Here is a 27,766-nt window from a genome sequence, read left to right as displayed (position 1 = left end):
CCTTGGGAAACTAGACTGTGCGGATCAATCTCCTAAATTTTAGTCAGCCGGCAGGGTGACTAAACTTCTATATAGCCGGGTTATGCGTCTAAATTTCAGTCACCCTGCCGGCTGGTTCCTTGTATTGGACTATGTCTCCTTTCCTCTCCTTGCATCTCCCAAGAGCCAGCAGCACTTTGAGCTACAATGGGACAGCCTTAGCCTATCCAAGCCACCCCATGCCCTACAGCTCAGTGGGGAAATACCGTATGCCACCTATCATCTCACAGCCGCTGCTCTGGCTGCCTCTGTGCCATGTGGCCTGCCAGTCCCTTAAATTCACTGCCCCCCCAGTCCAGGAAGGATACAGGGAGAGGCGAGGTGATAACTGGGCAGCGTGGGGTACAGGCAGCATCCCCTGCACCTGCCCCCCTAATATCCACAGCGATTCGCTGGCGGCTGTTAATGCTGCTGTGTGCGGGTCATGGTCCACAGTCAGACATCTGGGGAAGGTGCTAATCCATGTAGTTATGGAGAACCCTGAGCGATCCTGGCACCACCCTATGCCCCTTCCCGATTTGTTGTCCAGGTAATGGAGCTTGAATTAGTGCTGTGTATATATATATGGAACACAGACCATAGACGCAACACATAGACTCTGATACGTCTCCTTTATTTACATTGCGACTTGTCAGCGTCTATACTTTAACTGTAGCTGCTACGCTGTACACATTTAACCCTCTTGATTTTTTACTACAATTACTGCTTCCCCAGCTGTATATTTACTGGGAGGGAGGAGGAGGAGGAGAAGCCTCTTCTTCTATTGATTTCCAGCAGCTAGACGCGGTTCTGGGGGTGCGCGGCTGATGGTTATGCACTGATTGTACCAGTCAGTCAGCTGCTCACGGACAGCGATGCTACTAGCTTCTGGAGTACTGATGATGCAGCTTTTTCCTTCTCCCTCCTAGTAAGTAATCTTTATTATCTGCATCCCGATCACTGTGGCAGGCAGTGATCAGGCAGCCTGTGACGCTCAATCCCATCTCAACTCCCGTCCCCTTCTCCATCCGCCGCTGGCTTCAGACTAGTAGTGTGTGTTCTGTGGCACCCCCCTTCCCACCCTGGCGACTGCAGATTGCAGCATTTGGAATACCTATTTATGGCATTTTCGTACAAAGTAGATAAGCAGCTGCCTCTGTCAGGACTGATAGCAACATTGGGAAATAGATCCCACTGTTGCACTAATAGCAGGTCCATCCTGCAACATGTGCTGCGCTGCCAGCAGTGAATGCTTAAAAGTGACCTTGCCCCACTGCAATGACAATGGCAGCATGCACTGTATATCTCAATCAGCACATCCGCTCATAAACCAGTACTTGTAGCTGTTGTTGAGGGACCTTATTAAAACATACTGTGTACGGGATGATTGGCTGTACCTGTGGTAACATCAGTGTGACCAGCAGCTGATATGCGCCCTGGACAGGAGCCCAGGACAGGTGAGTAGTGAGCTGAGGAATTTATGAGGACAGAAGATGGTGCTGAAGGGCTGAGGGAGATAATGAGGGCTGACAAATTTTTAGACGCGTACCCCGTCACATTCATTATTTCTATAAAGCCGGGTATGCGACTTGTCAGTTTGCGGTAGTCACCCTGCCAAACTGCTATAAAGCCGGGTATGCGACTACAGGGTGACTACCGCAAACTGACTATACTCGCATACCCGGCTTTATAGAAGTTTGGCAGGGTGACTACCGCAAACTGACTAGTCGCATACCCGGCTTTATAGAAGTTTGGCAGGGTGACTACCGCAAACTGACTAGTCGCATACCCGGCTTTATAGAAGTTTGGTGCTCCGTGTGTGTCACATTATGTAATGCATATTGAAATATTAGCAACTGTGCCTTGTATTATCCTTAGCCATTTTAAGGGCTATTGTCTGTCTGCTTGTGCCTCTCAAATTTAACTGCGGGACCAGACCGGCATTTCTATACTGAAGTTTAGTAGACGCGTACCCCGTCACTTTTGTTTAGGTTCTGTACTCACGCCTCTTTGTTTTGGTATGCCCTTAACCCAGCCCATTATGATAATTTTGTTCATATATATCGTGTCAAAAGCCCAAATCGAGAGAGTGTGTACGGTGGTACAATCTTTTTCTTGCGACTGTTTGGACGGGAGTACATTGGACGTCGCAAGTAAAATTGTACAGGTGTGTACGCGCGTGATCGGCTGTTGTTTGTGGACGGTCCGACGGGAGTACAGTCGGCCAAACGGTTGGATTGTATATATGTGTACCCAGCTTAAGTGTAAATTCTAGATTACTTTCCAAGGTCACATTTTACCAACCTCCCTTATAATGATCAAATGTGCGCAGTCTGTCAAATGGGCATAAAACAGATATTTTAATCACAAATACTGTGTATGTGTGTAATATATATATATATATATATATATATATATATATATATATATATTTTGCTCTCAAAAATCGTCAATATACCGTTTTAAGGCTGCAGTGGGAAAGGGGCATCAGATGTGGTTAATCTGTATAAATGTAAATAGATAAAAACCTACACATCAGCAAGACCTCATAGTACATATAGGCCGATATGTAATAGGGTGCGATTTTTAGACTTTTGCGATTTTTTGTCAAAATTGACCAAAATCGCATTTTTTCTAAAAATCGCACATGTAATAGGATGCGAGTCGCAGTAAAAATCGCTGAAAATCGCATCCAGATGTTTTCCTCGGCTCCTGATTGGCCAGAAATCATTCTGAATACAGACGCCGAGGAAGTAACATCTCAGCGCATCTAGAGCAGAGATGTTTCCTCCTCGGCGTCTCTAGTTAGAATGATTTCTGGCCAATCAGGAGCCGACTTTCTCGGCTCCTGATTGGCCAAGAAATCATTCTGTGCAGAGATGGCGAGGAGGAAACATCTCAGCGCCGGTCAAAGTCCTGCAAGCCGGGTACCAGTGTGGAGCAGCGCTGTCACCGGAGGTCGCCGCCGGGGAGCAGGTGAGTTGGATTTGCCTCCTTAGGTACCCCTCTGGACTACCACGAATCCCGGACCCCGGATTCTGCAGCCCAGGAGCCCCGGAACCCCAGGACCAGCCCCGGAACCAGGACCAAGGCCCCGGAACCGGACTCTTCTGCCCTGGAGCCCCGGAGGAAGAATCCAGGATCCAGGGACCGACCTACGGGCTCAAGGTAGGTAAGTATCAGTGTGTGTGTGTTTTGTGTGTATTAAAGTTTTATTTTACAGGGTGTCAGTGTGATTTTGTGCACTATTTTTTTCACTGCAGAACTACAAGTGCCAGCGGGCCCTTTAATGCCCCGCATGCTGGGACTTGTGGTTCCCCAAGTCCCAGCATGCGGGGTAGGCTTGCTGGGACTCATAGTTCGCCAGTGTAAAACAATAGTTTTAATTCTTTTTTTTTACACAAGTCATCAGCCCGATGCCCACCGGCCAGGGGCATCGGGGACAGCCCCGGACTATCAGCATGGGCTGGTAAGTCCTGGAGGGGGGGGACCCCTTCATTTGGGGGGGTCCCCACTTCCCCAGGACCCCTGCCCATGCTGACCAGCCAGGGGGTTAATGCTTTGGCCGCGGGAGCTTATATAATAAGTTTCCCCCGGCTGTGGCATTACCCTGCTGGCTGGTTGTGTCCGGTGCTGGTTCTTAAAATACGGGGGACCCCTAGTCATTTTGTCCCCCGTATTTTGGGAACCAGCGCCGGACCTTGAGCCTGGTGCTGGTTTTATAAAATCCAGGGAACCCCAACTTGATTGTTCCTTTGATTTTATGATACCAGCACCGGCTTTTTGAGCCCGGGGCTGGTTTTGCTATCGGGGGACCGCACGCCGTTTTTTTTCTTTTACAACATGACTGAAAATCGCACATTTTCAGGACTAAAAAAGCGCCCGAAATCGCACCATATCGCACTTTTTTGCCGCAAATTCGCATCTCATTACATATGCGAATTTGCGGCAAAAAATGCGATTTGGAAAGGTGCGATTTTGTGCGATATGGTGCGATTTTTGGACTAGTCCAAAAATCGCACCCTATTACATATCGGCCATAGAGAAGGACAAGGGTGCGCTTATTGGGAGGAGATGTACCGAACCTGGTGAGATACTAGGTCCAGCCAATCTGCTTCTGTCATTATACAGGTTGTGTTTGAAAAATTACCGTTCTACCCCTTTCATACCACACAAATAACCCAGGTCACTGTGCATTGTGAAAGGGTCTTTTGGAAAACTCTGGTCCAGCAACCTGGCATTCCGACCTGGGTTGCTGTGCATTGTAAACGGGTAACCCGGGTCCCATGCACAATATAGGGAGGAGGCAGATTCAGCTCCAAGCGCTGCCTCCTCCCTCGCGCCCTGATGACGCACCACCTGCCCCTTTTATGACCGGGTCGCTGTGGAAGCTAATCATTGCAAATACCGGGTCACCTCAAAGACGGACCTATGTCCAAATCCCAGGTGCGACCTGACATTTGTGCTGCGAAAGGGGTACTAGAAGCTGATTGGTTGGTACATCAGATCTGTTATTTTTTCAGATGCCGTCTGTAACATGCCAGAAGCAGATTTTTTTTCTCTCTCTCATTTAATTTCCAAAATTTAATCTTATGCTGTGCCAAAGGCCCAAGATTGTGATTTGTTGAAGCCTCCACCATAATAGAATGTGTTTACATTACTGTCAATGACGATAAATGCAATCAGGTGAGGTGTTGTTGTTTGAAGCGCACCACTCCTGACTATAGCTTGTGTGTGTTTATGAATTCCACATCCACTCCTGAGATTTATCTGCCGCCGGGCTCCTGCTCCCAAGGGGGCACCTCTCCTCCCCTGTGAGATGAAACAGTCAATTGAAAACCATTGATATCGCTTCTGTGACTGACTCCCCCTCCTAGCAGGATCATAAAACATATAACATTCTCTTTATTCTACAACATATACACACACACACACACACACACACACACACACACACACGCATACATATATTTATTACCAACCAATATATAGCTTGCCTCCAGGCAACTGGAATGAACTTATGCCACTGCCTATGATGCATTTATTTTTATCTGTTCTGTGTGTGTTGTACTGTGAGTGGTCAGAGCCAGATTAAGGTCTAAATGGGCCTGGAACTGAAAATTATCAAGGGCCTATTATGCGCAATAATAGGGGTTGCGGCCAGCATCTAATAATGTGGGGGACGTTACCAGTGTTCTGGTTGGGTGGTCAGCTCATGGGTGTCTCTATTTGTGTAAATACTTTCAAATAATTATATATGCCTGGAAAACGCAGGGGGCTGGCATAAGAAAAATGCAGGGAGATATATTGGCGGGTGCACTCCAAAGGTGCACCCGCAGGACGCCGATGTCCTAAGATACTTGAGGGGTGAGGCGGCACTCCAGTCATAAAAAAATACTGAAAGCCGAAACTTGGTAGACAGTATGTCAGCACCTTTTATGTGGTAACCTAAGTTTACCACACCATATACCCCTTATACAAATCATGCAACACAATAGTAACCCCTTATACTGTACTTGCTTCTTACACATTATGCCACATGGAATGAGACAAAATTCACACCGATTGAGCAAAAATTCACGATATGCCACACAGATTAAGGCAAAATTCACATTTTGCCACATGGATTGAGCCAAAATACACACTATACCAGGCATGTCCAAACAGTGGCCCTCCAGCTGTTGTGAAACTACATGTCCCAGCATGCCTTGACATAGTTTTAGCATTCCCTAATTGCAAAACTGTGGCAATGCATGATGGGACTTGTAGTTTCACAGCTGGAGGGCCATAGTTTGGACATGCCTGCACTATACCAAACAGATTGAGCAATAATGCACAATATGCTTCATAAATAGGGGCATTGCGCGCCAAAGGCGCACATTAAAAATTTACACCATAATGCTCATTACATGTTAAGCCGCACACCATAATCTCCATTACGTATTATGCCAAACACCATAATGCCTATTAAAAATTATGCTACATAAGTGTTGAATACCTACATGCTCATTGCCAGGGGTTCCATGCTCATTGCCATGTGGGATTACATGCTCATTGCCAAGGGGGAATACATGCTCGCGGTAACTGGGGGACAGTCGCCGCCAGGCAGAAATGACAGCCATTAACAGCCGGGCAGAGAACAGGGGGCTGCCCGGCTGTATTTAGAGCACTGCATGTCCCGGCTATTTGAAATAATACCCCTTATATACCAGAAAATGCAGCGAATATGGTCCCAGGATCTTGCAGGGACATTCTCGGACTGGCCCCTTTTACACAAGCCTAGTCCCTGCATTTTCTGGTGTGAGGGGGAGAGAAAACCACCCCCGCCCCCCTTTAAACAACCAGCTAAATCTTCGGAACCAACTGACCCATTTACATGTAGCCTTCAGATGATTTTGGTCCAGTGAAACTGGCCCGTTTGGTCCCAGAGAAATCTGCCCTCAAACAACATGAACAGCCATGAAATTACATTTCAGAAATGAAAAAAAAAAAAAGTTTTACCTGCAATATCTCTAGAACCAATGAACCCATGTGGACCAGGTATCAGATTGAAGGCCCAGCGATTTGGGTTCGACTGAGATCAACCTCAAGTTTCTGTGATGCTGTAGGGCAGACCTGGCCAAAAGGTAGATCCTGATCTACCAGTAGATCTTGGGGCATCCGCTGGTAGATCACAGCCAAATTAACAAAGTACACATTTCAGAATGCCAGCTCCCGGTAGTGCCCCTGATGTCATGACAGCACCGGAGTGCTGTGAAGAGCCCTCTGCAGCTGCTATATATCAGTATGGCCCCACACCCACATATGCTGGGCTTACCGCTCTGTACCAGCACAGAGGCTCCTCACAGCACCAAGTACATCCTGAGCGACTCCTGGATGTAGTGTGTGGGGTGTAATTGTCTGATATGGGTGGTACAGTGGCTGCAGGCTGATGCTGCTGTAGTACAGCTGCCGCCTGCTCCGTTAATATGATACAATACCAGAGTGGTTCCGTGCTTGTGTCCTGGTTATCAGTCGCTGGCTGACTAATAGATCCTATAACAGAAGAAAATGGCTGTGCGCTGTCGGACCACGGTGTAACAAATTATGAGCAATCACAAATATTCTGTTCAGTCAGCAGTCAGATGCGGGTACTTGGACCACATATAGAAAGATCACAAAGAGAGAAAAAGACAGACTGCGCTAAAATAGAAATCAAATGTAATCCAAAAATAAACATAAAGGTATCAAAGCAATTCAAATACAAAATAAAATATAACAATATAATTTCATTTGAAGGTCACTATGGCCAGTATTAGTAATACTATTAGTAATCCAATCACATATAGCATCTACCATTCTTATATATGTGATTATATAACTAATAGTAGAGAAACGTGTATGCTGCATGGGTGTATATTGTGTGTAGGTATTTTAGCAATTGTCCGTGTTGATCGCCCCTGCGAATGTGGGGCAGAGATTTGGCTGTCCTGCAAGGCGTAAGACTTAAGGCCCCTATACATTAGGCCGACTTGTCCTAGGGACAAGTCTGACCCAATTTACCTGCAAGCCGCCCGGCAGCTCCCCGGGAGGCTCACATACAATTTGGCACTTGATGTGCCATTTTTTACATGGGATAAATCGCATGCGATTTATCCCATGTAAAAAAAAACCCGGGGAGCTGCAGGGCGGTGAGGAGTAGTGGGGGTGGGCAGCGGCAGTAGTGGGGGCGGGCAGCGGCGGCGGTGGTGGGGGCGGGCAGCGGCGGCGGTGGTGGGGGCGGGCAGCGGTGGTGGGGGCGGGCGGCGCCACTACGCGTCCCGTCCCGTCCCCGCTGCTGCTATGTGTAAGTACACTGCCCGGCCAGGTCAGTCAGCAGCACTCGCCGGCGCTCAGGGACCCGCTGCCCGCCCCACTGCTCCCCCGGTGTCTGCATGCATATGCCTGTCAGGTGGCAGGCATATGCACACAGGGAGGTTGGACGTGATCGTATGTACAGACCGTCCGACCTCCCTGATCCGGTCCGATGCGCACGGGACCGCGGATCGGATCAGATATCACACACCTACGATTTTGGGCCGATTTCACCCGATTATCGGCACAAAGTGCCGAAATCGGATGAAATCGGCCCAAAATCGCATAGTGTATGGGGGCCTTTACTTTTACCGAGCTAATGATTTTAAGCTCAATCAGTCCGAGCGCTCTCACAGTGGAGCGAAGCCACCGCCCAGCACATGTAGTCACCACCCCAGTATACGCCCCGATTACCGCCCAGTTGTGCCCTCGCCAATCCATACGCCCACATTACGACTACTCTGCACGAGTTTGTTCGCTAGCGTATTTCTACTCGTAAGGTCGCGAGTGTGCACGGTTGCCCAAACCTACACATGCGCCTTGCGAATGGTACGCATGCGCAGTGGGCTAAGATACACTATGCAAATGAATTGGTGTCCGAGCGAGGCAAGCAGAATGTGGCCCTATGTGTGTAAGAGCGGTCAGCAAAACAAAATCTATTGTGGGAAGCATAGGGCCTGTGAGCCTGGTTAAGAGGTGGATGCTATGTATGTATGTATGTATGTATGTATGTATATATATACATATATGTATGTATGTATGCATGTGTGTATGTATATGTATGTGTGTGTATATGTATGTATGTGTGTGTGTATGTATGTATGTATGTATGTATGTATGTATGTATGTATGTATGTATGTATGTATGTATATGTATGTATGCAGGGCCGGCCACTGGAGGGCGGCAGTTCGCCCCTCGCCCCCCGTGCAAAGGGGGTCCATGCCGGCTTCTGACAGGAGCCTGCAGTGGTGTCCTTGCTGCGCGGGTACCTGCGGCGCTGAGTATAAAGCTGGCGGCGGTGGGGGTCCCTTCAGTGAATAAGAAATAACTAGCGATATGCGGCGGCGCGGGAAGCGCTTCTGTTTTGAAAACACTGGCCGCACGGCGCACGCTGATTGGCTGAGATTCACGCTGATTGTGCAGTTCTTGATTCTTATGTATTTATATCTACAGAAATACAGTTACCATCTCTACTGGCAGCAATGCCGTGTGCAACTGTGCCCGCCATCATACAGTTAGATTTACGGGTCTGCAGTAAGGGTTTCCGGTACTTTCATGCATGCGGAATAGCAAAACTAAATATCAGTATATGGGCCACCTCCGAATCAGGCACATTGACAATGGTAGATCTCTGCTAAATATGTGAACTAAAAGTAGATCCCGCATACCTCCCAACATGACCCATTCCAGGAGGGACAAAATGCTCTGCTCCTGGACTTGCTGCCAGTGGTAGTTGTAGATGTGGGACTGCACCAATGTCACAAATTCAATAAGGGGAGCCACACCTGCCAGTGAGTCCAGACTGTGGTGTTTAAGGTGGCAGTTGGTGGGGCTCCCCTATCTGAATTGTGGACTGTGCTGCAGCCCTGCAACTGCCACTGATATGAATGTCCAGAAAGAGAGCATCTTGTCTCTCCTGGAATAAGTTATGATGGGAGGTCACCCCTGCTAGAATACAATGTAATTACAGTGAAAATTGTGTTCATATAAAACCTCACATTACCAAAGATTTATAGGGAAATCCTGCCATCAAATAATACATTAGATTCTGATGTGAATGTAATATTTAAAGTGAGAAGTTAAATCACATTTCCCTCAGGTCAGCCATGCAAAAGATAAAGGAGCTGTGATGTCATAATGGGCCTCAAACCACAAACTGGCCAATCAGGTGGGGTCTGTGAGGTCATAGTGATGTCATAATCAGGGCTATACTGAGGCTGTCTCACTCATTCACCTCACAGAACTCCGGGCAGTGCGCATCTCACCAGCAGGAGGACATACTCACATAAGGTTAGTGACTGGACAGAGATAAGGGCAGTTTAGCACGATGCGGCGGTAGACTCGGAGCGTGACTACTGTAATATATGACTGATCACCTGACCGACAGGACAGTATTGGATAATAACAAATCTCCCACCTAGGGGGGCAGTACTAAGCAGCCACTAGGGCTGTGCCTGGGACACCTAAGGGCGGTGTCTGGATGGCGCTGGATAAACCCTGTATGGAGCGGTTAGGACGTGTCGCAAGGCACAAATGTGTCCTACTATGCTGCATCAAGTCCCCGTACGGATCCCTACTTATTAATGTGCAGAGGTGGGAGAGATGTATACGGTGCTGTACCCATTACTTTGTTATTATCTGATACTGTTGTTATAGTTATATCATAGTTTGGGCTCCATGTAAGAGTGATACTAAATACTGGCAGCATATTGTGTTAGTGTCAGGGTGATACACAGGATATGCCGCTGGTATTTACCATCACACACAGTATCTTTCCAGCGAGGACCAGCGGTGTCCCCTCCTCCGCTGTATCCTCTGCTGTGTTGCCAGCAGCCTGTTGGCAATGGGTTACTGACTAATGCACATACATGACGGCCGTCTGTGTATGTGTATAGAGATCAGACCCGGTGGGGACATAGGAAACAGAGTTAGAGCTGTCCTATATATATCATTGCAGCCCTAACCCCTTATAGCACCAGTAGACGAGTCCTAAAGGGGTTCTGGCTGATTCTTACATGGAGTCCTAATACTAATGGGTAGCTAGCTACCTTGTCTCTTTCCCCCTACCTTGTCTCTCTCGCCCCCTACCTTGTCTGTCTCGCCCCTTTTACCTTGTCTGTCTCTCCCCCCTACCTTGTCTCTCCCCCCATTACTTTGGACATGCGCGTGCCCCCCGGTGCCATCGGGTGCGTTCTTCATCATCTGGGAAAAAAGTTAAAATACAGATTTGGGGTGACAGAAGGGATGACGGGTTATATAAGGTTAGTGGGTGGGTGGTTTGGGCAAACTCTGCAAAGTCTCTTAATGCCTAGAGGGACGGGCAGTCCGTCAGCCATGGGTCCCCAGAGGTTTCCCCCACAGGGGGTTTTTCCTCTCCTGAGTGCTGATGGATGACTCTCTATGAGTCATGTGGCTTCCACCATCTTGTTCCTCTTATAGGACAAGTGTGTAAGAGTTCTGGAACAATCCTGTTCCAGTATTCCCTATTTTATAATGCAGAGCAAAAATAATATATACATTTTACTTAAAATAAAAGTTTGAATTTATTTATTAAATATATTTTGTGTGAATTTGTCTTTATTTATATTAATAAATGCTCCAAAAGGTCAGGAGGTCGCAGTGAGGGCTGGTGGGTAAATGAGATTAGAGGTGGTAATGGAAAGTAAATGGAGTAGGCTTACACCCTAATCACTGAGGTGACCATACAAATGGGAGGGGCGTATGGAGTAGGCTTACACCCTAATCACTGAGCTGACCATACAAATGGGTGGGGCTTATGGAGTAAGTTTACACCCCGATCACTGAGCTGACCATACAAATGGGCGGGGCTTATGGAGTAATGAATCAATGCCTCCGACTAATATGTGCTCAAGGTTTGGTAGGGAAACATTATATTTGTATGTGTTGTATGTGAATAATGCAAGTCGGTTATATGATATATGGGTTATTAACTCCTGATAAATAATAATAATAATAATATATACAAATAAAAACAAGATTTAACAAAGGAAGAAGAAGAAGAAGAAGAAGAAGAATTATATTTCTACAGTATTTTTCTCCAGTTCGGCACAGGACACGTTACAGATAACATGAACATATTACAGAAGTTTAGGTTTTCAGAGAATTCAGAAACAATGAATAAAATACAAAGGTGTGACAGACATTTTGTGTTATCGATGCCAAGGATTATTCCTCCTACGCACATTGGGATTAGGAGAGATCATTGCATAATTATCAGAACCAGTCACGGCTCTTTCTACACAGGAGAGTCCCAGGCGAGGCGGCCATCTTGGACGCACTACGTAGGTTAAAATGTGCAATTAGCAATACATGACAATAGAACATACAAGGGTAAAATAAAAAGCAACCTATACCCCTTTCCCATCGCACCTACTGTGATTACCAGGTTCATGCCGGTTCGACACGGTAATTGGTGCGATGTGAAAGGGGTTACTGGGTCCTGCAAAGCAACACTGCAATATGAACCAGTAAAAAAGAAGGGTTCTTACTGGTTCATTGCCGTGTTGCTTTGCGGTGTGAACAGGTTAATAAGGTCGAGTGACTTGTTTCCCGTTCACACCAATGGAGGAGGCAGTGCTTGGAGCAGCGCCAGCACTAAGCGTTGCCTCCTCCACCTCCCCCGATGATGCTCTGCCACGCCCCTGGGTGAGGTCAGCGAACCGGCAATATTGGCAGTTCGCTGAGGGTATGTGAACAGAGTAAAATGCAGGGATTCAGTATTGAATCCCGCCGGTCGGGATCCCGGCGTTCAGACCGCCGAAATCCTGACAAGGGGGGGACGGGGATCACCCCCCTTTACAGGCTCGCTACGCTCGGCACACTAATTTATTCTCCCTCCAGGGGTGTCGTGGACACCCACGGAGGGAGAATGTGTCGGGATTTCGGCGTCGGGATTCTGAACGCCGGGATCCTGACTGCCGGGATCTTAACTGCATCCCAAATGCAGGGTTGTCTAGGGACTGAACCATTTCAAAGTCCCAGTGCGACCCTGCATTTTGTGATGTGAAAGGGGTAGGACAGGATTCACACTGCAGAGGTTCCAATTACAGACAATAATTACATAACTGACCGAAAGTAAAATAAATAAATAAGAAAAACGATATTAATTCCGTGTTACATTTGGAAGATGTTAAACTCTGAATTGCATATAATATAGGCATGATCCCACGTGGATTGCTGACAGCTCAGGAGTGATAACTGTGGGCTGTGGTAATGGTTCCAGTGATACAGACTGTTCAGTAGGTTGTGTATGTTAGCAGCCTAGCGAACATATGTATGTATGTATGTATGTATGTTTGTGTATGTATGTGCAGTCAGGGGCGTAACTATAGCACAGCAGCCTCCACCACCGCGGGGGGGCGCTGTGCATGTGGGGGCGCCGGGGGCTGCGGTGCTTTAGTTACCCCCCCCCCCCTAAATCCCCCGCAGACTTACGTATCTTGCTGGTCCCGGCGGCTCCGTTCTTCTGATGAGGACCACAACAAAATGGCCGCCCCCATATAGCAAACAGTTCTCTGAAACTGTCTGCTGTACGGGGGCGGCCATTTTGTGGTGGTCCTCAGCAGATGAACGGACGGAGCCGCCGGGACCAGCGCGATAGGTAAGACTGCGGGGCAGGGGGTTAGCATAGGCGATAGGGCGGCCGGGGTGGTGGGGGGGTTGCTCGACGGGGCGGCGGCGGGGGTGGGTATGGGCGCCCCCCCCCTAACAGCGGGGGGGGCGCCCAAAACGTAGCTACGCCACTGTGTGCAGTTGCTGATTCTTATATATTCATATCTGCAGAAATATACAGTTACCATCTCTACTGGCAGCAATGCCATGTGCAACTGTGCCCGCCATCATACAGTTAGATGTACGGGTCTGCAGTAAGGGGTTTTCGGTACTTTCATGCATGCGGAATAGCAAAACTAAATATCAGTATATGGTCACCTCCGAATCAGGCCCATTGGTAGATCTCCGCTAAATATGTGAACTAAAAGTAGATCCCGGGACACAAAATTCTGGCCACCCCTGCCCCTCAGAGCCAGATTAATGTCTAAATGGGCCTGGAGCTGAAAATGATCAAGGGCCTATTATGCGCAATAATAGGGGTTGTGGCCAGCAAATAATAATGTGGGGGGCGTGACCAGTGTTCTGGTTGGGTGGTCTGCTCATGGGTGTGTCTCTATTTTTGTAAATACTTTAAACTAATTATATATGCCTGGAAAAAGCAGGGGTCTGACATAGGAAAAATGCAGGGAGATATCCAAAGGTGCACCCGCAGGATGCCGATGTCCTAAAATACTTGCGGGGTGAGGCGGCACTCCAGTCAGAATAAAATAGTGTGCCGAGCGTAGCAAGGCACCATGCCCTCTGCTTGGTGAGTGCAGCGAACCCGAAAGGGGGAGCGATCCACAGCCCCCCCTTGTCGGCATTGCAGCGGTTGGGAGTCCGGCGTCGGTATTTCGACCGCCAGCATATCATACCGGACCCCATATATCCCTTAGACAAATCATGCAACACAATAATAACCCCTTTATACTGTACACACCCCTTTATACTCTTACACATTATGCCACATGGAATGAGAAAAAAATTCACACTGACTGAGCTAAAATTCACACTATGGTTCACGGATTGAGTCAAAATTCACATTATGCCACACAGATTAAGGCAAAATTCACATTCTGCCACATGGATTGAGCCAAAATACACACTATACCAAACAGATTGAGCAATAATGCACAATATGATTCATAAATGGGCATTGCGCGCCAAAGGTGTGCATTAAAAATTACACCATAATATCCATTACATGTTAAGCCACACACCATAATGTCCATTACGTATTAAGCCAAACACCATAATGCCTATTAAAAATTATGCTACATAAGTGCTGCTTACCTATATGCTCATTGCCAGGGGTTCCATGCTCATTGCCAGAGTTTCCATGCTCATTGCCATATGGGATTACATGCTCATTGCCAAGGGGGAATACATGCTTGTGGTAACTGAGGGACAGCCGCCGCCAGGCAGAAATGACAGCCATTGACAGCCGGACAGAGAGCAGGGGGCTGCCCGGCTGTATTCAGAGCAATGTAGGTCCCAGCTATTTGATATGATACCCGTTTCACACCAGAAAATGCAGGGATTTACCCAGGAAAATTGACCCAGGATCATGCAGGGACATTCCTGGATTGGCCCCTTTTACACCAGCCTAGTTCCTGCATTTTCTGGCGTGAGGAAGAGAGAAAACTACCCTCCCCCCTTTAAACAACCAGCTATATCTTCGGAACCAACTGACCCATTTACATGAGGGATTTTAATTATTTTCAAATGAATTTGGTCCTGTGAAACTGGGCCATTTGGTTCCAGAGAAATCTGTCCTCAAACAACATGAACAACCATGAAATTACATTTCAAAAATGAAAAAAAAAAAAAATAATAATCTCTAGAACCAATGAACCCATATGGACCAGCCTGGTATCAGATTGAAGGCCCAATTTGGGTTAGACTGAGATCAACCTTGAGCTTCTGTGATGCCGTTGGAACCAGGTGGGAGTCGGAATTTGTGGGTCTCATGTTATCCTATGGGGAAAACGTCCCAGCTTTGCCTGGCAGTATCTCCGGTTCCCGGGTGGCTAGAGACTCGGAGCTGGTCTCGTTGGAAAGCCCTGACCCTCAGCTACAAAATGGGCCTATTTAGAGAGTGGGCCTGGAGCTGTAGCTCCATCAGGCCCATTGTTAATCCGGCTCTGTGAGTGGTGTGTTGTGTGTATCTGTCCAATGTGTAAGCGTGAGGTGCGCTACATATGTGTGTGTATCTGTGCAATGTTTAAGTGTGTGTGTGATGTGCGTGTGCTGTGTGTATCTGTCCAATATGTAAGTGTATGAGGTGCACTACGTATATATGTGGGCAGGGACGTGCAGTCAGGGGTGGCAGAGCCTCCCCTGTCATAATGATGTAAATAATAAAAAGAATATATTTATATATCTTTTATTATTTTCATCATTTCTACCTCTAGACTGCTGCATGTGAGGAGGGTGGGAGGCAGTGGGAGAGGTGCCTCCCGCTGTTAACATTAAAACTACGGGCAGCGGGGGGCAGGTAGGGGAGAGCAGGGGGCAGCAATGGGCTGTAAAAGACCATTGAAAATGAATAGGGAAGCAGCATTCATACTGGTGCCGCAATGACAGGGGCACCAGTATGAACGCACACCCCCAGATGTGATTGGGTCAGCAGATCCAGTGCTGGATCCGCTGTCCAATCACACACGTAAGGCCCACCTGGTGACGAGGCAGCAGCGCGGGCAGCCCGGCGCCGCTGGGAGATAGCCAAGGACAGGACAGGTGAGTCTGCTGGCAGAGGGGGGGGTGTCCGGGAACGGCCAACAGGAGGGAGATGCGCGCCTTGAGCAGGACCCCACAGCGAGCACTTCCACTGCCCCTCAACAGAGGAGCCCCGGCACCATAAAACTAGGAAGGGGGAAGCAAAACTCAGCCTCCCAATCCAGGTCACAGGATCACTTCCCGCGGAGGATTGTCGTCGCCGCCCCCTGCTCCACACCACAGTCCTGCTCCCTGTCTGACCAGCAGTGCGGGACCAACGGGAAGCAGTCCCCGCCCCCTCCCCGGCAGCAGCTGGACCTAGGTGGCGCAGCAGGAGAGGAGACCGTGCCCACCTGTGACCCGGCAGAAGCAGCCGACACCAGGGACTCCATGAGCCAGCAGCATGGCTTTCGGTAAAATGGCTGCCTGTGGTCCAGTGCGGGAAGGTCAGTTGGTACATTTGAAAAAGCCTGCTGTTTTTTTGGCTTCATTTTGTCTGTTGTTAATTGAAATTGTCACTAATTGATTTTTTATGTTATTGGCTTTCCTGTATATAATTCTTAGTTTTTTTGGGGAATGATTGTAGTTAGAATTTCATCTAGTTGCAGAATGTGCCAGTGTTTTTGAATTATTTGTTCTATTGTCTTAGAGTTACTTGTAAATCTTCATCAAAAACAATAAAATAAGCACAAGAACTCATATAAAAACTGTCAACAATTGAAAAAAACAGAGACCAAGTGGATATTCGAACTAAAAACTTTAGAACCAAGAGGTCTAAACATCGATATTGAACTGAATGCCTTTCTTTAACCTCCAAACTCCAAATAAAAATACCCCATAAAAACTATTCACTACATTTTCTTTTTAAGAAACATCCCCCCCCCCCAAAAAAAAAAAAAACGAGTGACACTGAATAAGTTTTAAATCCTAGCACAAAACATCATTGAAAAAAACATATCAGCACAATAAGAAATGAAACATGTGCTTCCCGCTTTTTACCAAAATCCGGAAGTCATGAAAGCAAAACACACTTCCTGTACGCAATCTAGTATAAATAAAGCTTGTTGTTTTAATGAAGTCATCCTTGACAAAGTGCCCATGGTGGCATGAACCGCGTTGGAGACTTAAGGAGAGGAGAAGCTGTCTTGCCGCTGCCCGAAGTACCGACACGCCAGCCGCTGACGTCAGCAAGCCGCGTCCCGGGATCGAAGCCACTACAGAAGATCACATCCAGCGGACAGCATTGCGCTGAGGAATACAGCTTCATCTGTAAGGTTAGGGTTAGTAGGGACAGCGTGACAATCTCCCTCTCTCACTTCACATCCTCCAAAAGGAGTGTAAACCTTATTTTACTATTTTTATTCCACAGGTGTCACTCGTATAAACATAGTACAGCGCTCCCCTGTGATCTCTAACTATTTATGAGAGCTGCTATTACCATCAGCGCAGTTAATTTGATATTTTATTACCAGGGAAGTCCAGGAACAGAGCATTTTCACCCTGAAGGAGAGGGTCAGGTAGGCAATCCTGGTTTAAAGCCTCCACCATAACGTTAGAATGCGTTTGCATTCATACTCAATGACAGCAATGAAATCAGGTGTGCAGTTGTTCCTTCATCATCTGTTTCCCAGATAGTCCATCTTTTTTCCCAGATCATCAATCAAGGCAAATTGAACCTTGGTGGGTTTTAAATTTCCCCAAAACTAAAGATGGTCAAAACGGATCATTAAGCTGAGCCGGGACCCACCGGATCTCTCGATGGAAAGATACAGATCTTTTAGACGGGTCTTAGGCTCGATTTAAAAAAAAAAAAAAAAGGGGGAATATACATGACCGAGTAAAAACACTAATCGATAGCTGGGTGCAGAATCGCCATCGATGGCGTCTGCACCGATGGCCATCACTGGCAGCAGCAGCAGCTAATATTTCTATCACTTGTAGTCAAAGCACTGTACTCAGTCTCCAGAGGTAGTACATCTCAGCTGCCACGGGTGGCAGCACTGAGATCAAGAAAATGCATTGTAATGGAAAACGAAACTGAAACGGATCACCTTTTTGGGATCGGCGGCTCACTCGTTCTTGGTTGGGACCCGTTCAAAAGATCCGGTTCGTTCGCAGACGACCCATCTGTACCCAAAACAGCTTCCAGGTGCACACAACTGGGTCCAGCGGTACATTGTCGAATTTGGCAGCTATATGTGCCCACAATGTGACAGACACGCACACTTCAACTTATATAGATGTTATACCGGTTGTCTACTCCCACTGTTGATCCATTAAATCCAGGGATGGGGAACCTTTGGCCCTCCAGCTGTTTAACTATGCATCCCAGAATGCCTTGCAACAATTTTAGCCTGGCCAAATAGCAACACTGTACCAGTGCAGTATGGGATGTGTAGTTCAACAGCAGCTGGAGGGCCAAAGGTTCCCCATCCCTGATCTAATCCACATTATTCCCAGTACATCCAGCAGCTGAGCCACTTGTCCGGATAAAGGACGTAGGTGAGGACACTGCCACAGAAGAGACGCAGGGACCTGCCACCCCGCCTCGGCGATGCAGGGCTTACAGGTAAAGTATTCTACTTTACTATACTGGGGACCTGGACAGTCAGTCATCTTATATTCAATCCATAAGTTATGTTATTATGCTTGAGTACAAACAAGTTGGATGTGCAACAGTTGGTAAGGGGTTCGACAACCCTCTTTGGTCCTGTCCAATCCATGTGTAATTTGTTCCTTCTTGTAGGGGGTTAAGTTCTTAATGTAACTGCCAGATGGCTGAGTCAATGCAACTTACTGATAGAACCATTACTTTATGTACATTGACTGTAGGCTGCCCGGCTGGTGCTGTAGCACAGTCTCCATTTACATACAACAAGCATTAGATCAGGGATGGGGGACCTTTGGCTCTCAAGCTGTTCTTGAACTACACATCCCAGCATGCCCTGATACAGTTTTGCCATGTTAAAATCATTTGCAGAGCATGCTGGGATACATAGTTAAACAGCTGGAGGGCCAAAGATTCCACTTCCATGTATTATATCCTACATGCCAGTTGTATAACCTGCGTTATATGCACATGATCAGTATGACTGGCGAGTCCCTGAGCGCCCATACACGTGTGTTTAGCAGCATTACAAGTGGAGCTACATGTGTATTAGCCTAGGGCACCAGGAACCTTTAATTGGGCCCTGTTTGAAAATGTCCCACATGGATGGAGTTGGGTGAGAACTGTCAGAGCAGTGGGCAAACCGATTGATGATGGGGGTAAGGTGCAATCAGTGACTGTTGGCAAGCACGCACCCATATACGCCAACTCTATATAGAGGGAGGTTTATCTGGATTGTTTAATGCACAGAAGGATGTACCTACAGCAATGTGTAATAGAAGAGGGACCAAAAAGTTATATAAATAAGTATTTATTAAAGTTAATAGTATTAAATTAGAAATATAAATAAAGTGATGTCACCAGGCTTTGGGGTGACATCAGAAGTTGAAGAATTGATGTGACTGATGGTTATTCCCACGGCGCTGCCGGTCCCGTCCTTTTATTTCCCGTGCAATCTGACAGAGGGAACACGCCGAACAGCAGCAGACTGCACAGTAATCGTTCAGGAGGTCGCCCTGCATGGACAGAGATAAGACAGTGGCAGCCAATCATCTTTCAGTCTGTGAAATTATAGTAGCTTATTGGATACCATGGGCAAACTCCCAACTAGGAAAGGCCATCGTTGCATTTGCCATCGATAGTGCAATGGATGATCATCAATGTTTTTACATATCGATGGTCATCCATTTTCTTTGATTGATTGCCCTGTGGGCCAATGAAAATATGGGAGCGGGGCTTCATGGGTGTCAGGGGCGGAGAAATGCTCCGTGTCCCAGCCCCTTGGGGAAAAAAGCAACACAAAACTATTAGTATAAGCTGGACATCGATGGTGGGAAAACATCTGGTTCCCATCAATGTCAAAACTGTTAGACATCGGCCATAAACCATCAATGATTTATAATCAATGGTCGATGGCCATCCCTACTCCAACTTTATTCTCTCTCTTGAAGTTGGGCTTCTCCCGGAGAGAGACGGCATGTATTATTACACTGCTGTGTAATGTGACTCACCGGGATCCTGTAACGTTCTCGCACACCGGTGCGTAGCGCAAACATAGCGCCGGGTAACAAGCCGAGGAAGCACACCTCACCAAACAGTGACGACAAGTAGCAGGGTAAAAACATGGGGCAGAAGCAGCCCAGCAAGCCTGGAGGGGGGAGACAGAGGTAGAAAAGTTACTACAGTACAAAGATTCATCACCATGGAACATTGCAGGGCAGGGTTCTCTGCACAGTGGACAATTTAGGACGGAAAAAAATACAAGCTAGCCCCACCCAGGGGCGTAGCAATAGCCCCAGCTATTGCTTAGAGGTGCTGGAGACTAGCATGAGCTATTGCAGCACCCCCACATGGAACTACAGATATTTGTAGGTCTGCCGATCCTCCCCCCTCGAAAATGTCCCTCCTAAAATGGCTGCCGCCTCAGAGGAGAGAGCGGACATTTTGGATGAGACATTTGTATTAAAGAGAAGTGCGACAGACCTGAAGAATGAGTAAAATCACTGCAGATCTGCGACAGCGGGGCAGTATCCCATGACAATGATCAGGTACTGAGTGGTGGGTGGGGAGCAATGTTCCCTCTAATTTTACGAAGGCTGTGTGCTGAAAAAGATTTTAGCTGTGCAACTTTGGAAGGAATTTAAAATTAGTGTGCGTCACTTATAAAACTGGAAAATGACGTTCAGCATTTGTGTTAAGTTTACTTCAAAATTATATTAAACATTTAAACATTCAAAATACAGCACACAATGTAGTTAATGGGTAAAACACACATTAATTGAGTCCACAACTGCAAAAAGCTGCTTTGTGCGCTCTGCTGTAAAGTCTGTGCGCACGCTCGTGGAGTTGTGTGCGCACGCACATCTTAGAGGGAACACTGGTGGGGAGGTCTATTATATACCACTAGGTCTATTATATTAACACCACTGTCCCCACCAATAACATTTTCTGATTAGATAAAACCATAAGTATTCCCGTATCAGGCTGTTTCTTCCAGCAGAATATTTAAGTTAAGTTTAAGGTATTGTGAGTTAACCAGGTGCTATTGGCATGTGTATGCAAATGAGGCAGCTGCGGAATTGCCATTGGTGCATTGCATTTGGGGGCCCACTGCTGCCCATGTCTGCCTCTTCCTGTCACACACACTGCCTCTTCCTGTCACACACACTGCCTCTTCCTGTCACACACACTGCCTCTTCCTGTCACACACACTGCCTCTTCCTGTCACACACACTGCCTCTTCCTGTCACACACACTGCCTCTTCCTGTCACACACACTGCCTCTTCCTGTCACACACACTGCCACCCACTGCCTCCCCCTGCCACCCACCATATTCCCCTATCACACACACACTGCCTCTTCCCGTCACCCACCGTATTCCCCGGTCACGTCCCCTGCCTCCCCCTGCCACCCACCGTTTTCCTCGGTCACACACACTGCCTCTTCCTGTCAGCCACTATATTCCCCGGTCACTCTGCCTCCCCCAAATTATATATTTGCACCTGGACCCACAAGTTTTGCCACTGAAATGAGGGGGGAGGGACCAAACCAGAAGCATTTAAATATACGTGGCTGTGTTCTCAAATGAAGCAAACTGTCATATATACCTTCCTATATTATTCCCCTTTCCAACTGCAGCTCTTAAACGGTAAATTGACGTTTTTTCCCCACAATTTACAGTTTAAGGCTGCAGTGGGAAAGCACCAGAGTTGAAATACCGGGTTAAAGTTTACCGGTATTTCAACCCGTTTAAAAAGCAGAGTTCTACACGTTTAAATACCATTTTTAAGGCAGTGGGAATGCCTCTTAAACTGTATTTAAAAATCCCACACTACTTCCCCCTCCCCTGGTACCTTTACTAGACCCCCCCTCCCCTGGTAGCTGCCCCCACCCCCTCCCCTGGCACTTACCTGCATGGGGGATCCGCATGTGTAATGAGCACTGGGCATTTAAATGAGCCGCTCATTACATATGTGCATATGTAATGAGAGGCTCATTTATATGCACGGCACTCATTACACATGCGCATAGTGGGAACTACTAGTTACCATCAGCCCCAGGGACTGCCCGGATCCCAAATGGACCCCACCCCGCTGCCTCCCCACTGCCCTGCATCCATCAGCCACAGGGAGGGACCTGAAGTGCTGTGCCCATGCCGGACCCGCTGCCCAGATCCCCCACGCAGGTAAGTGCCAGGGGAGGGGGTGGGTGCAGGGCAGGTACCAGGGGAGGGAGTGGGGGTGCAGGGCAGGTACCAGGGGAGGGGGGGGGGGTTACTGAGAAAATTAAACGGTTCACTGCAATGTGAATAGTACTTAAACGGTATTTAAAATGGTTATCTAGTGCAATGTGAATGCTAATACCGTTTTAAATACCGTTTAAAAATACCGGTACTTTAAATGGCTCTGCAGTGGGAAAGCAGCATTACTTTCTCATAGCCTTACACTATAATTCTGTATTATACTCAAGGGAACTGTATTGTACACAAATAACTTAGCCCACAAATTTCAGTATATAAAGCAATGGTTCTATGGTGATTACTTACAAACTGGGATGTCTTCAAAACACTGAAAGAGTCCGGTGCTCCACGTAATGGGTCCAAAGGACATTGGCATCCCCATTGGGTTATTACTGCCTTGTACATTCACCACAATTTGGGGCTGGAATAGCGGTTGGGATGGGGGCTGGGTGGTCACTGCAGACAAATAAAGACGGTCTGCATTACATTGCAGAAAATCAGATGCCGACAGAACACCAAAACTTGCCTTCATTGTCACATATAGGCTGGGATATACTACAGTAGAGTTCCTTCTAGCACAGTGCATCTTTCAATCAATGCAGTTCCTCTTCCCTGCCTGCAGCGGTGCTTCTTGCACAGTTTTGGTCTCAATATCCGTGCTGAAATACAGACCACACTGTTCTTGAAGCACCACAACAGAGCGACACTACTCAGAAAGTTTGATAAATCTCCCTTAGAGTAACGTATTGACCAGGCCTACCCATGTGGGGTAGCTGGCACAGACACCCATTGCCGAGAGATCAAAGCAAACCCAGTGACCAGTAAGTGTGTAGGTGAGAGCTAGGAAGACCAAGTGACAGTCCCTAGGCAGAGTGTGTCAGCTCTTGGCAGTCAATGTCACCAGGGACCAGTGGCGAATCCAGAGGGTGGGCTGCAGCACAGTCCAAAATTCAAATTGAGGATCCACAGCAACTGCCAATGAGTCCTTGCCTTCAATGGTAGGCCAGTATTTGGAGTGGCAGTTGGTGCAGATCCTCTATTTGAATTTTGGACTGCGCTGCAGCCCACCCTCAGGATCCACCACTGGTCCCTGGTGACATGGACTTCCAGGGACCCAAGCTGTTAAGCTGGCCATGCATCTACAGATTTATTGTCCGATCTGGCTGGTTGGAACAAAATGACTGAGGGCTAGATGTATCAAGCTTCAAAAAGTGATAAAGTGGAGAGTGACAAACTACCAGCCAATCGCTCCTAACTGACATGCTACAGGCTAGTGTTGAAAACTGACAGTTAGGAGCTGATTGGCTGGTTATTTATCACTCTCCATTTGATCACTTTTTGAAGCTTGATACATCTGGCTGTGAATGACTGTTGACCATTTGTTTTGAAATGCTGGAAACCGTCATTTACTCTCACCCATTACCAGGTTTTTGGTCCAACCAGCCAGATTGGACAATAAATCTATAGATGTATGGCCATCTACACAGTATCACACTACCTCCAGCTCTTCACCAGGATGGGCTTTTGTTGGTGCCAGGCTCCTGGCAAGAACATTTTAGTAAACTTACAGGAAACTATAACATGTTGAAATTGCAAATTTGGGAAAAAAACATTAAAATTGTCTCTCAACAAAAATGATCCCTATGTGTCGTCATGTACACATGATAGGGGATATAAATTGTAAGCTCCACTGGGCAAAACAGTGCCCCCTACTGGGCAAAAATAGGAAGAGAAAATGGTTTAAATTTCTTCCACCGGATTCTATTTAAATGTTAATGACATTTGAAGACCGGACAAAACTTTATTACCAAATCAACGTTCAAATCCGCATAAGGAATGTTGACATTTTGAATGTTTCGGCAATTTGACTGTCTGCCAATGGTTGTTGGCCTTTTGACAGCATCCCAATTACAGTACAATATTTCCAAGTTCCTCTAATACAGGAGTGGCCAAACCGGTCCTTGAGATCTACTAACGGTCCACGTTTCCCAGACCACCTAGCTGGTGCACAGGAATAGTCATTACTAACCGTCACACTACCCAGACTCCCTAGCTGGTGCACAGCTGTAGTCATTACTAACTGTCACATTTCCCAGACTCCCTAGCTGGTGCACAGGTGCAGTCATTACTAACTGTCACATTTCCCAGACTCTCTAGCTGGTGCACAGGTGCAGTCATTACTAACTGTCACATTTTCAAACATGCTGCAGTCATCCCTACTATAGATCCACAGGTTGCTTGAAAAACACAAACTGTTGGTAGATCTTTAGGACAGGTTTGGCCACCCCTGGTCTAATACAACAACTTACCAGGAACAGCAGGAGACTTTGCTGGCACCTGCATAGGCACAGCTAGCGGAACCTGCATGGTAATAGCAGCTGGAACCTGCATCTTTACCTGGTCATCAGCACCCATCAGATACCCACCTGCTAAAGATAATGACATTATAGTGTAATTACCAGTCTATTAGCACCCTTTTAGATATCTGTAACACTGTTCTATAGAGCAAAAAGTTTGGGTGTCTTAGCAGGAAGCACATCGACACTCCCTCTACCAGCATGCCAGGATTTACAGGTTTTAACCTTGTAGGATGCAGCTCCCACTCCAATGGAGTAAAAAAAAAAAACACACCCATTACACCAGGGGTAGCTAACTCCAGTCCTCGAGAGCTACCAACAGTTCACGTTTTCCAGCTCACTTCACAGGTGCACTCATTACTGACTAACATTTTAATAGATCCACAGGTGGAGCTAAATACTTCACTTGCGATTCTGTGAGGAGACATGAAAACCTTAACTTTTGGTAGCTCTCAAGGACTGGAGATGGCTACCCCTGCATTACACCATACAGTAGTTGCCTCCCCTCCTGCATTCTGTAGGAGGCTCCCTTAAATAGTATCAATCTCCCGACTCCCTGGAGAGTCTAGAATCTCCCTGATTTCACCTAGCCCACATTTTACAGCAATTACATTTTTTGGGGGGAAAAATGAAATCAGAGGGATTTCATCATCAGCAGCATTTCCCTGCATTGGTTATACACAATGATCCCTATGCTACATGCATTTTAAGTAAGGTTTCTTGTGGCCACTTATATGGAACACAAAACAGGAACAAGCCCTGATATAGGTCTGTTCTTCAACAAGTACAGTAGATCTTACTAACTGCTTTGGGGCTCATCTACATTTGGGTGTAAGGACACACCTCTCAGATGCAACAGTACATGTCTGCGCCTCTAGGTGTCACCAGCACAATCTCCCTGACATGCTTATTCAAAAGAATACAAGTGTGTCAGGTTCTGTCCTGGAAGCTAAGTGGTCGTATAATTGATCAGAATATTCAGGGACTGCTATTTTAGGGAATCAACCTGTCAACCAATCAAAAGCATCGATCTATGACCAATGTTGAATACTTTTGCCATTGCTGGGGGAGAACCAGATGGTATCACCACCATCGAAGACACAGAAGCAACAAATTATATATATATATTTTTTTTTTCTTACAAAGTGTTGGGACAGAGAACTTCGCTCCACCCTGACTCTTATTGGCTCAGAGCCTACTGTATTGTAAAGCAGGGATGACTATTGGTGGGTTCCCTTCCAGATTTTTTCACACCATTGAGGTTACCCCTAAAATGGTACCATCAATGGTTACTATACCTAGGTAACTGGGGAAATGCAATGGCCGGGAGTGAATGCTCAGAGGTGTGGCCAGATACTATGGGTGGATGTATTAAAATACATCACCACCCCACCGCAGCGATGCTAGCGCATATGTACTAATAAATGTGACTAGCATCGCAATGCGGTGACGGAGACGCCCGCGATACCTGTGATGTGGTGTGCGGGGGTCTCTATCACCTCCCTGGGTGCCTCCTCCTCCCCCACTGCCAGAAGCCTAAACAGGCTGTCCCCGGTGCTTCCTCCCCCCTGCAGCCAGAAGGCTCTCCGGGAAGAAGTGGGCCCAGTGGGTGTTTCCCTTGTACTCCTGTGGGCCAGTCCAGCCCAATTTGCATCAGCTACTATACAAGCTATAAGACTAGACAATACTGTACTTTATCGTCTGCATCTTACTGGGACAAACCTAGCATGTGGTGGGAGCTCAGGAATTTACTATAAAGTACTAGGAGACAGAAACATAAAACAGCACCCAGGGAACATCTCATAGCAAGGCCAGGTTCAAAGTCCCCGATTACACCCCTGCAATCATTATAACCTGCCTGGAATTAGCCTGTGCTGCATTACACTAACAGGCATTAGCAGTACATATACTGGCTGACCTGCAGCTGCTCCTTCCACCTTCCTATAAAACCATTTCCCAAATTATTTATCAGTGACCATTAGTATCAGCCATTAGTTCTCCATCCTGAATTCATGAGAGAGGTAACGAGTGCATGCATGGCCCAGAAAAAAACAGGTGGTCATTTACTAAGTGAAAGTGTGCAGTATCCAATAGCAACCAGGCACAGTTTACTTTCACTGTCAAACTACAGCTAGAATAGCTGCTGGTTAGCAACTATGGGTCACTACGGGATTGTAGTTGGTAAATAAATTAGGGTGACCACCTCATCCGTTTAATTCCGGACACATTAATTACACAGGTTCTGTGGCAGTTTAAAACCAGGTGAAATGGAGTCTTGAAGTGAGCCAGCCACAGAACCTGTGTAATTAATATGTGTCCAGAATTAAAGGGATGAGGTGGTCACCCTAAAATAAGTCCAGGTGCAAACTGAAGCAAAACCAGATCAGGCCGGAATACAACATATGATTGCTAAACATGTACTTACCTGTCTCCCTTATCAGGTTCCAGTAGGTATCAATTCACCCTTGTGTCCCTAGACAATTCTAGCAAATAAGCTCTCACAGCCTCATGGCTTCTATTTATCTACTATGTGTGGCCATCTTTGTTTTGGGAAACTGGTGTCAGTGGCCATCTTGGTTGTTGGCTTTTCCCACTTCCTATCAGTGGCCATATTGATTTTTTTTTTTTTTGTGTGTGCAATGAATTCCCCTATACTTCCCTACTATGGTTGTCCATTAACACATCTGCCATCAGAGATCACTGGTTTTCATTTAGACCAGTGATTCCCCAATTTTATTGAATCACGGCATCCTAGAGTATTAGCCTTTGTTTTTTAGCCAACCTTAAACATAATATATATAAGGCTAACCACTCCTTACCTCTATGGGGCGTATTCAATCTTGGCAAACTTTTTCACTTGGTAAAAAAATGGCAAAGATTTGCATTTCAAACACATAATTTATTTGGGTATAGTCTCTCCCATGCCATTTCATGGAATCGGCATGGGCGAAACAGCCGTGAATTCCACCCAAACCATTTGAATTTGTGGCGATTTCACCGATACATGCGTTTTTCAGCAATGCTGGATTTTTCACCTGGGATAGAATAGGGCAAATCAAAATCACCCCCCCCCCCCCCCCAAAAAAAAAATAAAAAATAAAAAATAAAAAAAAACGGCCGATTTTTCACCTGGCGAATATTTTGGCTGGGATTGAATGCG

General features: G+C 46.8%; 1 protein-coding gene and 1 long non-coding RNA gene across 3 annotated transcripts; one reads left to right on the top strand and one right to left on the bottom strand.

Moving 5' to 3' along the window:
- Nucleotides 1-813: 813 nt before the first annotated feature.
- On the top strand, nt 814-11,131 carry LOC146042262 (uncharacterized). Its single transcript, XR_014463816.1, has 2 exons — nt 814-946; nt 9,814-11,131. It is a non-coding gene; the product is annotated as an uncharacterized LOC146042262 (long non-coding RNA).
- An 8,173-nt stretch (nt 11,132-19,304) lies between these two features.
- Nucleotides 19,305-27,166, bottom strand: LOC146041760 (cornifelin-like). Of its 2 annotated transcripts, none has more exons than XM_083161662.1 (5): nt 27,032-27,166; nt 24,559-24,678; nt 22,556-22,705; nt 20,021-20,157; nt 19,305-19,525 (listed from the first exon to the last, which is right to left on the bottom strand). In XM_083161662.1, the coding sequence occupies exons 2-5, from the start codon at nt 24,662-24,664 to the stop codon at nt 19,388-19,390; spliced, it is 531 nt and encodes a 176-aa protein (XP_083017788.1). In that variant the 5' UTR covers nt 24,665-24,678; nt 27,032-27,166; the 3' UTR covers nt 19,305-19,387. The 2 variants fall into 2 exon arrangements, with proteins under 2 accessions (XP_083017788.1, XP_083017789.1); XM_083161663.1 differs by having other exon boundaries at nt 24,559-24,675; nt 27,032-27,162.
- Nucleotides 27,167-27,766: the final 600 nt, after the last annotated feature.

This window comes from Crinia signifera, chromosome 19 (assembly GCF_055691185.1).
Source record: "Crinia signifera chromosome 19, ASM5569118v1, whole genome shotgun sequence".
NCBI classification, from domain to species: domain Eukaryota; kingdom Metazoa; phylum Chordata; class Amphibia; order Anura; family Myobatrachidae; genus Crinia; species Crinia signifera.
Note: the sequence above shows the minus strand (reverse complement) of the source record. Positions and strands in the feature narration are given on the sequence as shown.

Bases quoted from the DNA above. Each gene is read 5' to 3' on its own strand.
- LOC146041760 (XM_083161662.1), bottom strand. From the start codon at position 24,664: ATGGGTGCTGATGACCAGGTAAAGATGCAGGTTCCAGCTGCTATTACC. The intron at 20,158-22,555 runs GTAAGTAATCAC...TCCCCCCTCCAG, and splicing joins TTTTGAAGACATCCCAGTTT to GCTTGCTGGGCTGCTTCTGC. The intron at 19,526-20,020 runs GTGAGTCACATT...CTGTCCATGCAG, and splicing joins GAGAACGTTACAGGATCCCG to GGCGACCTCCTGAACGATTA.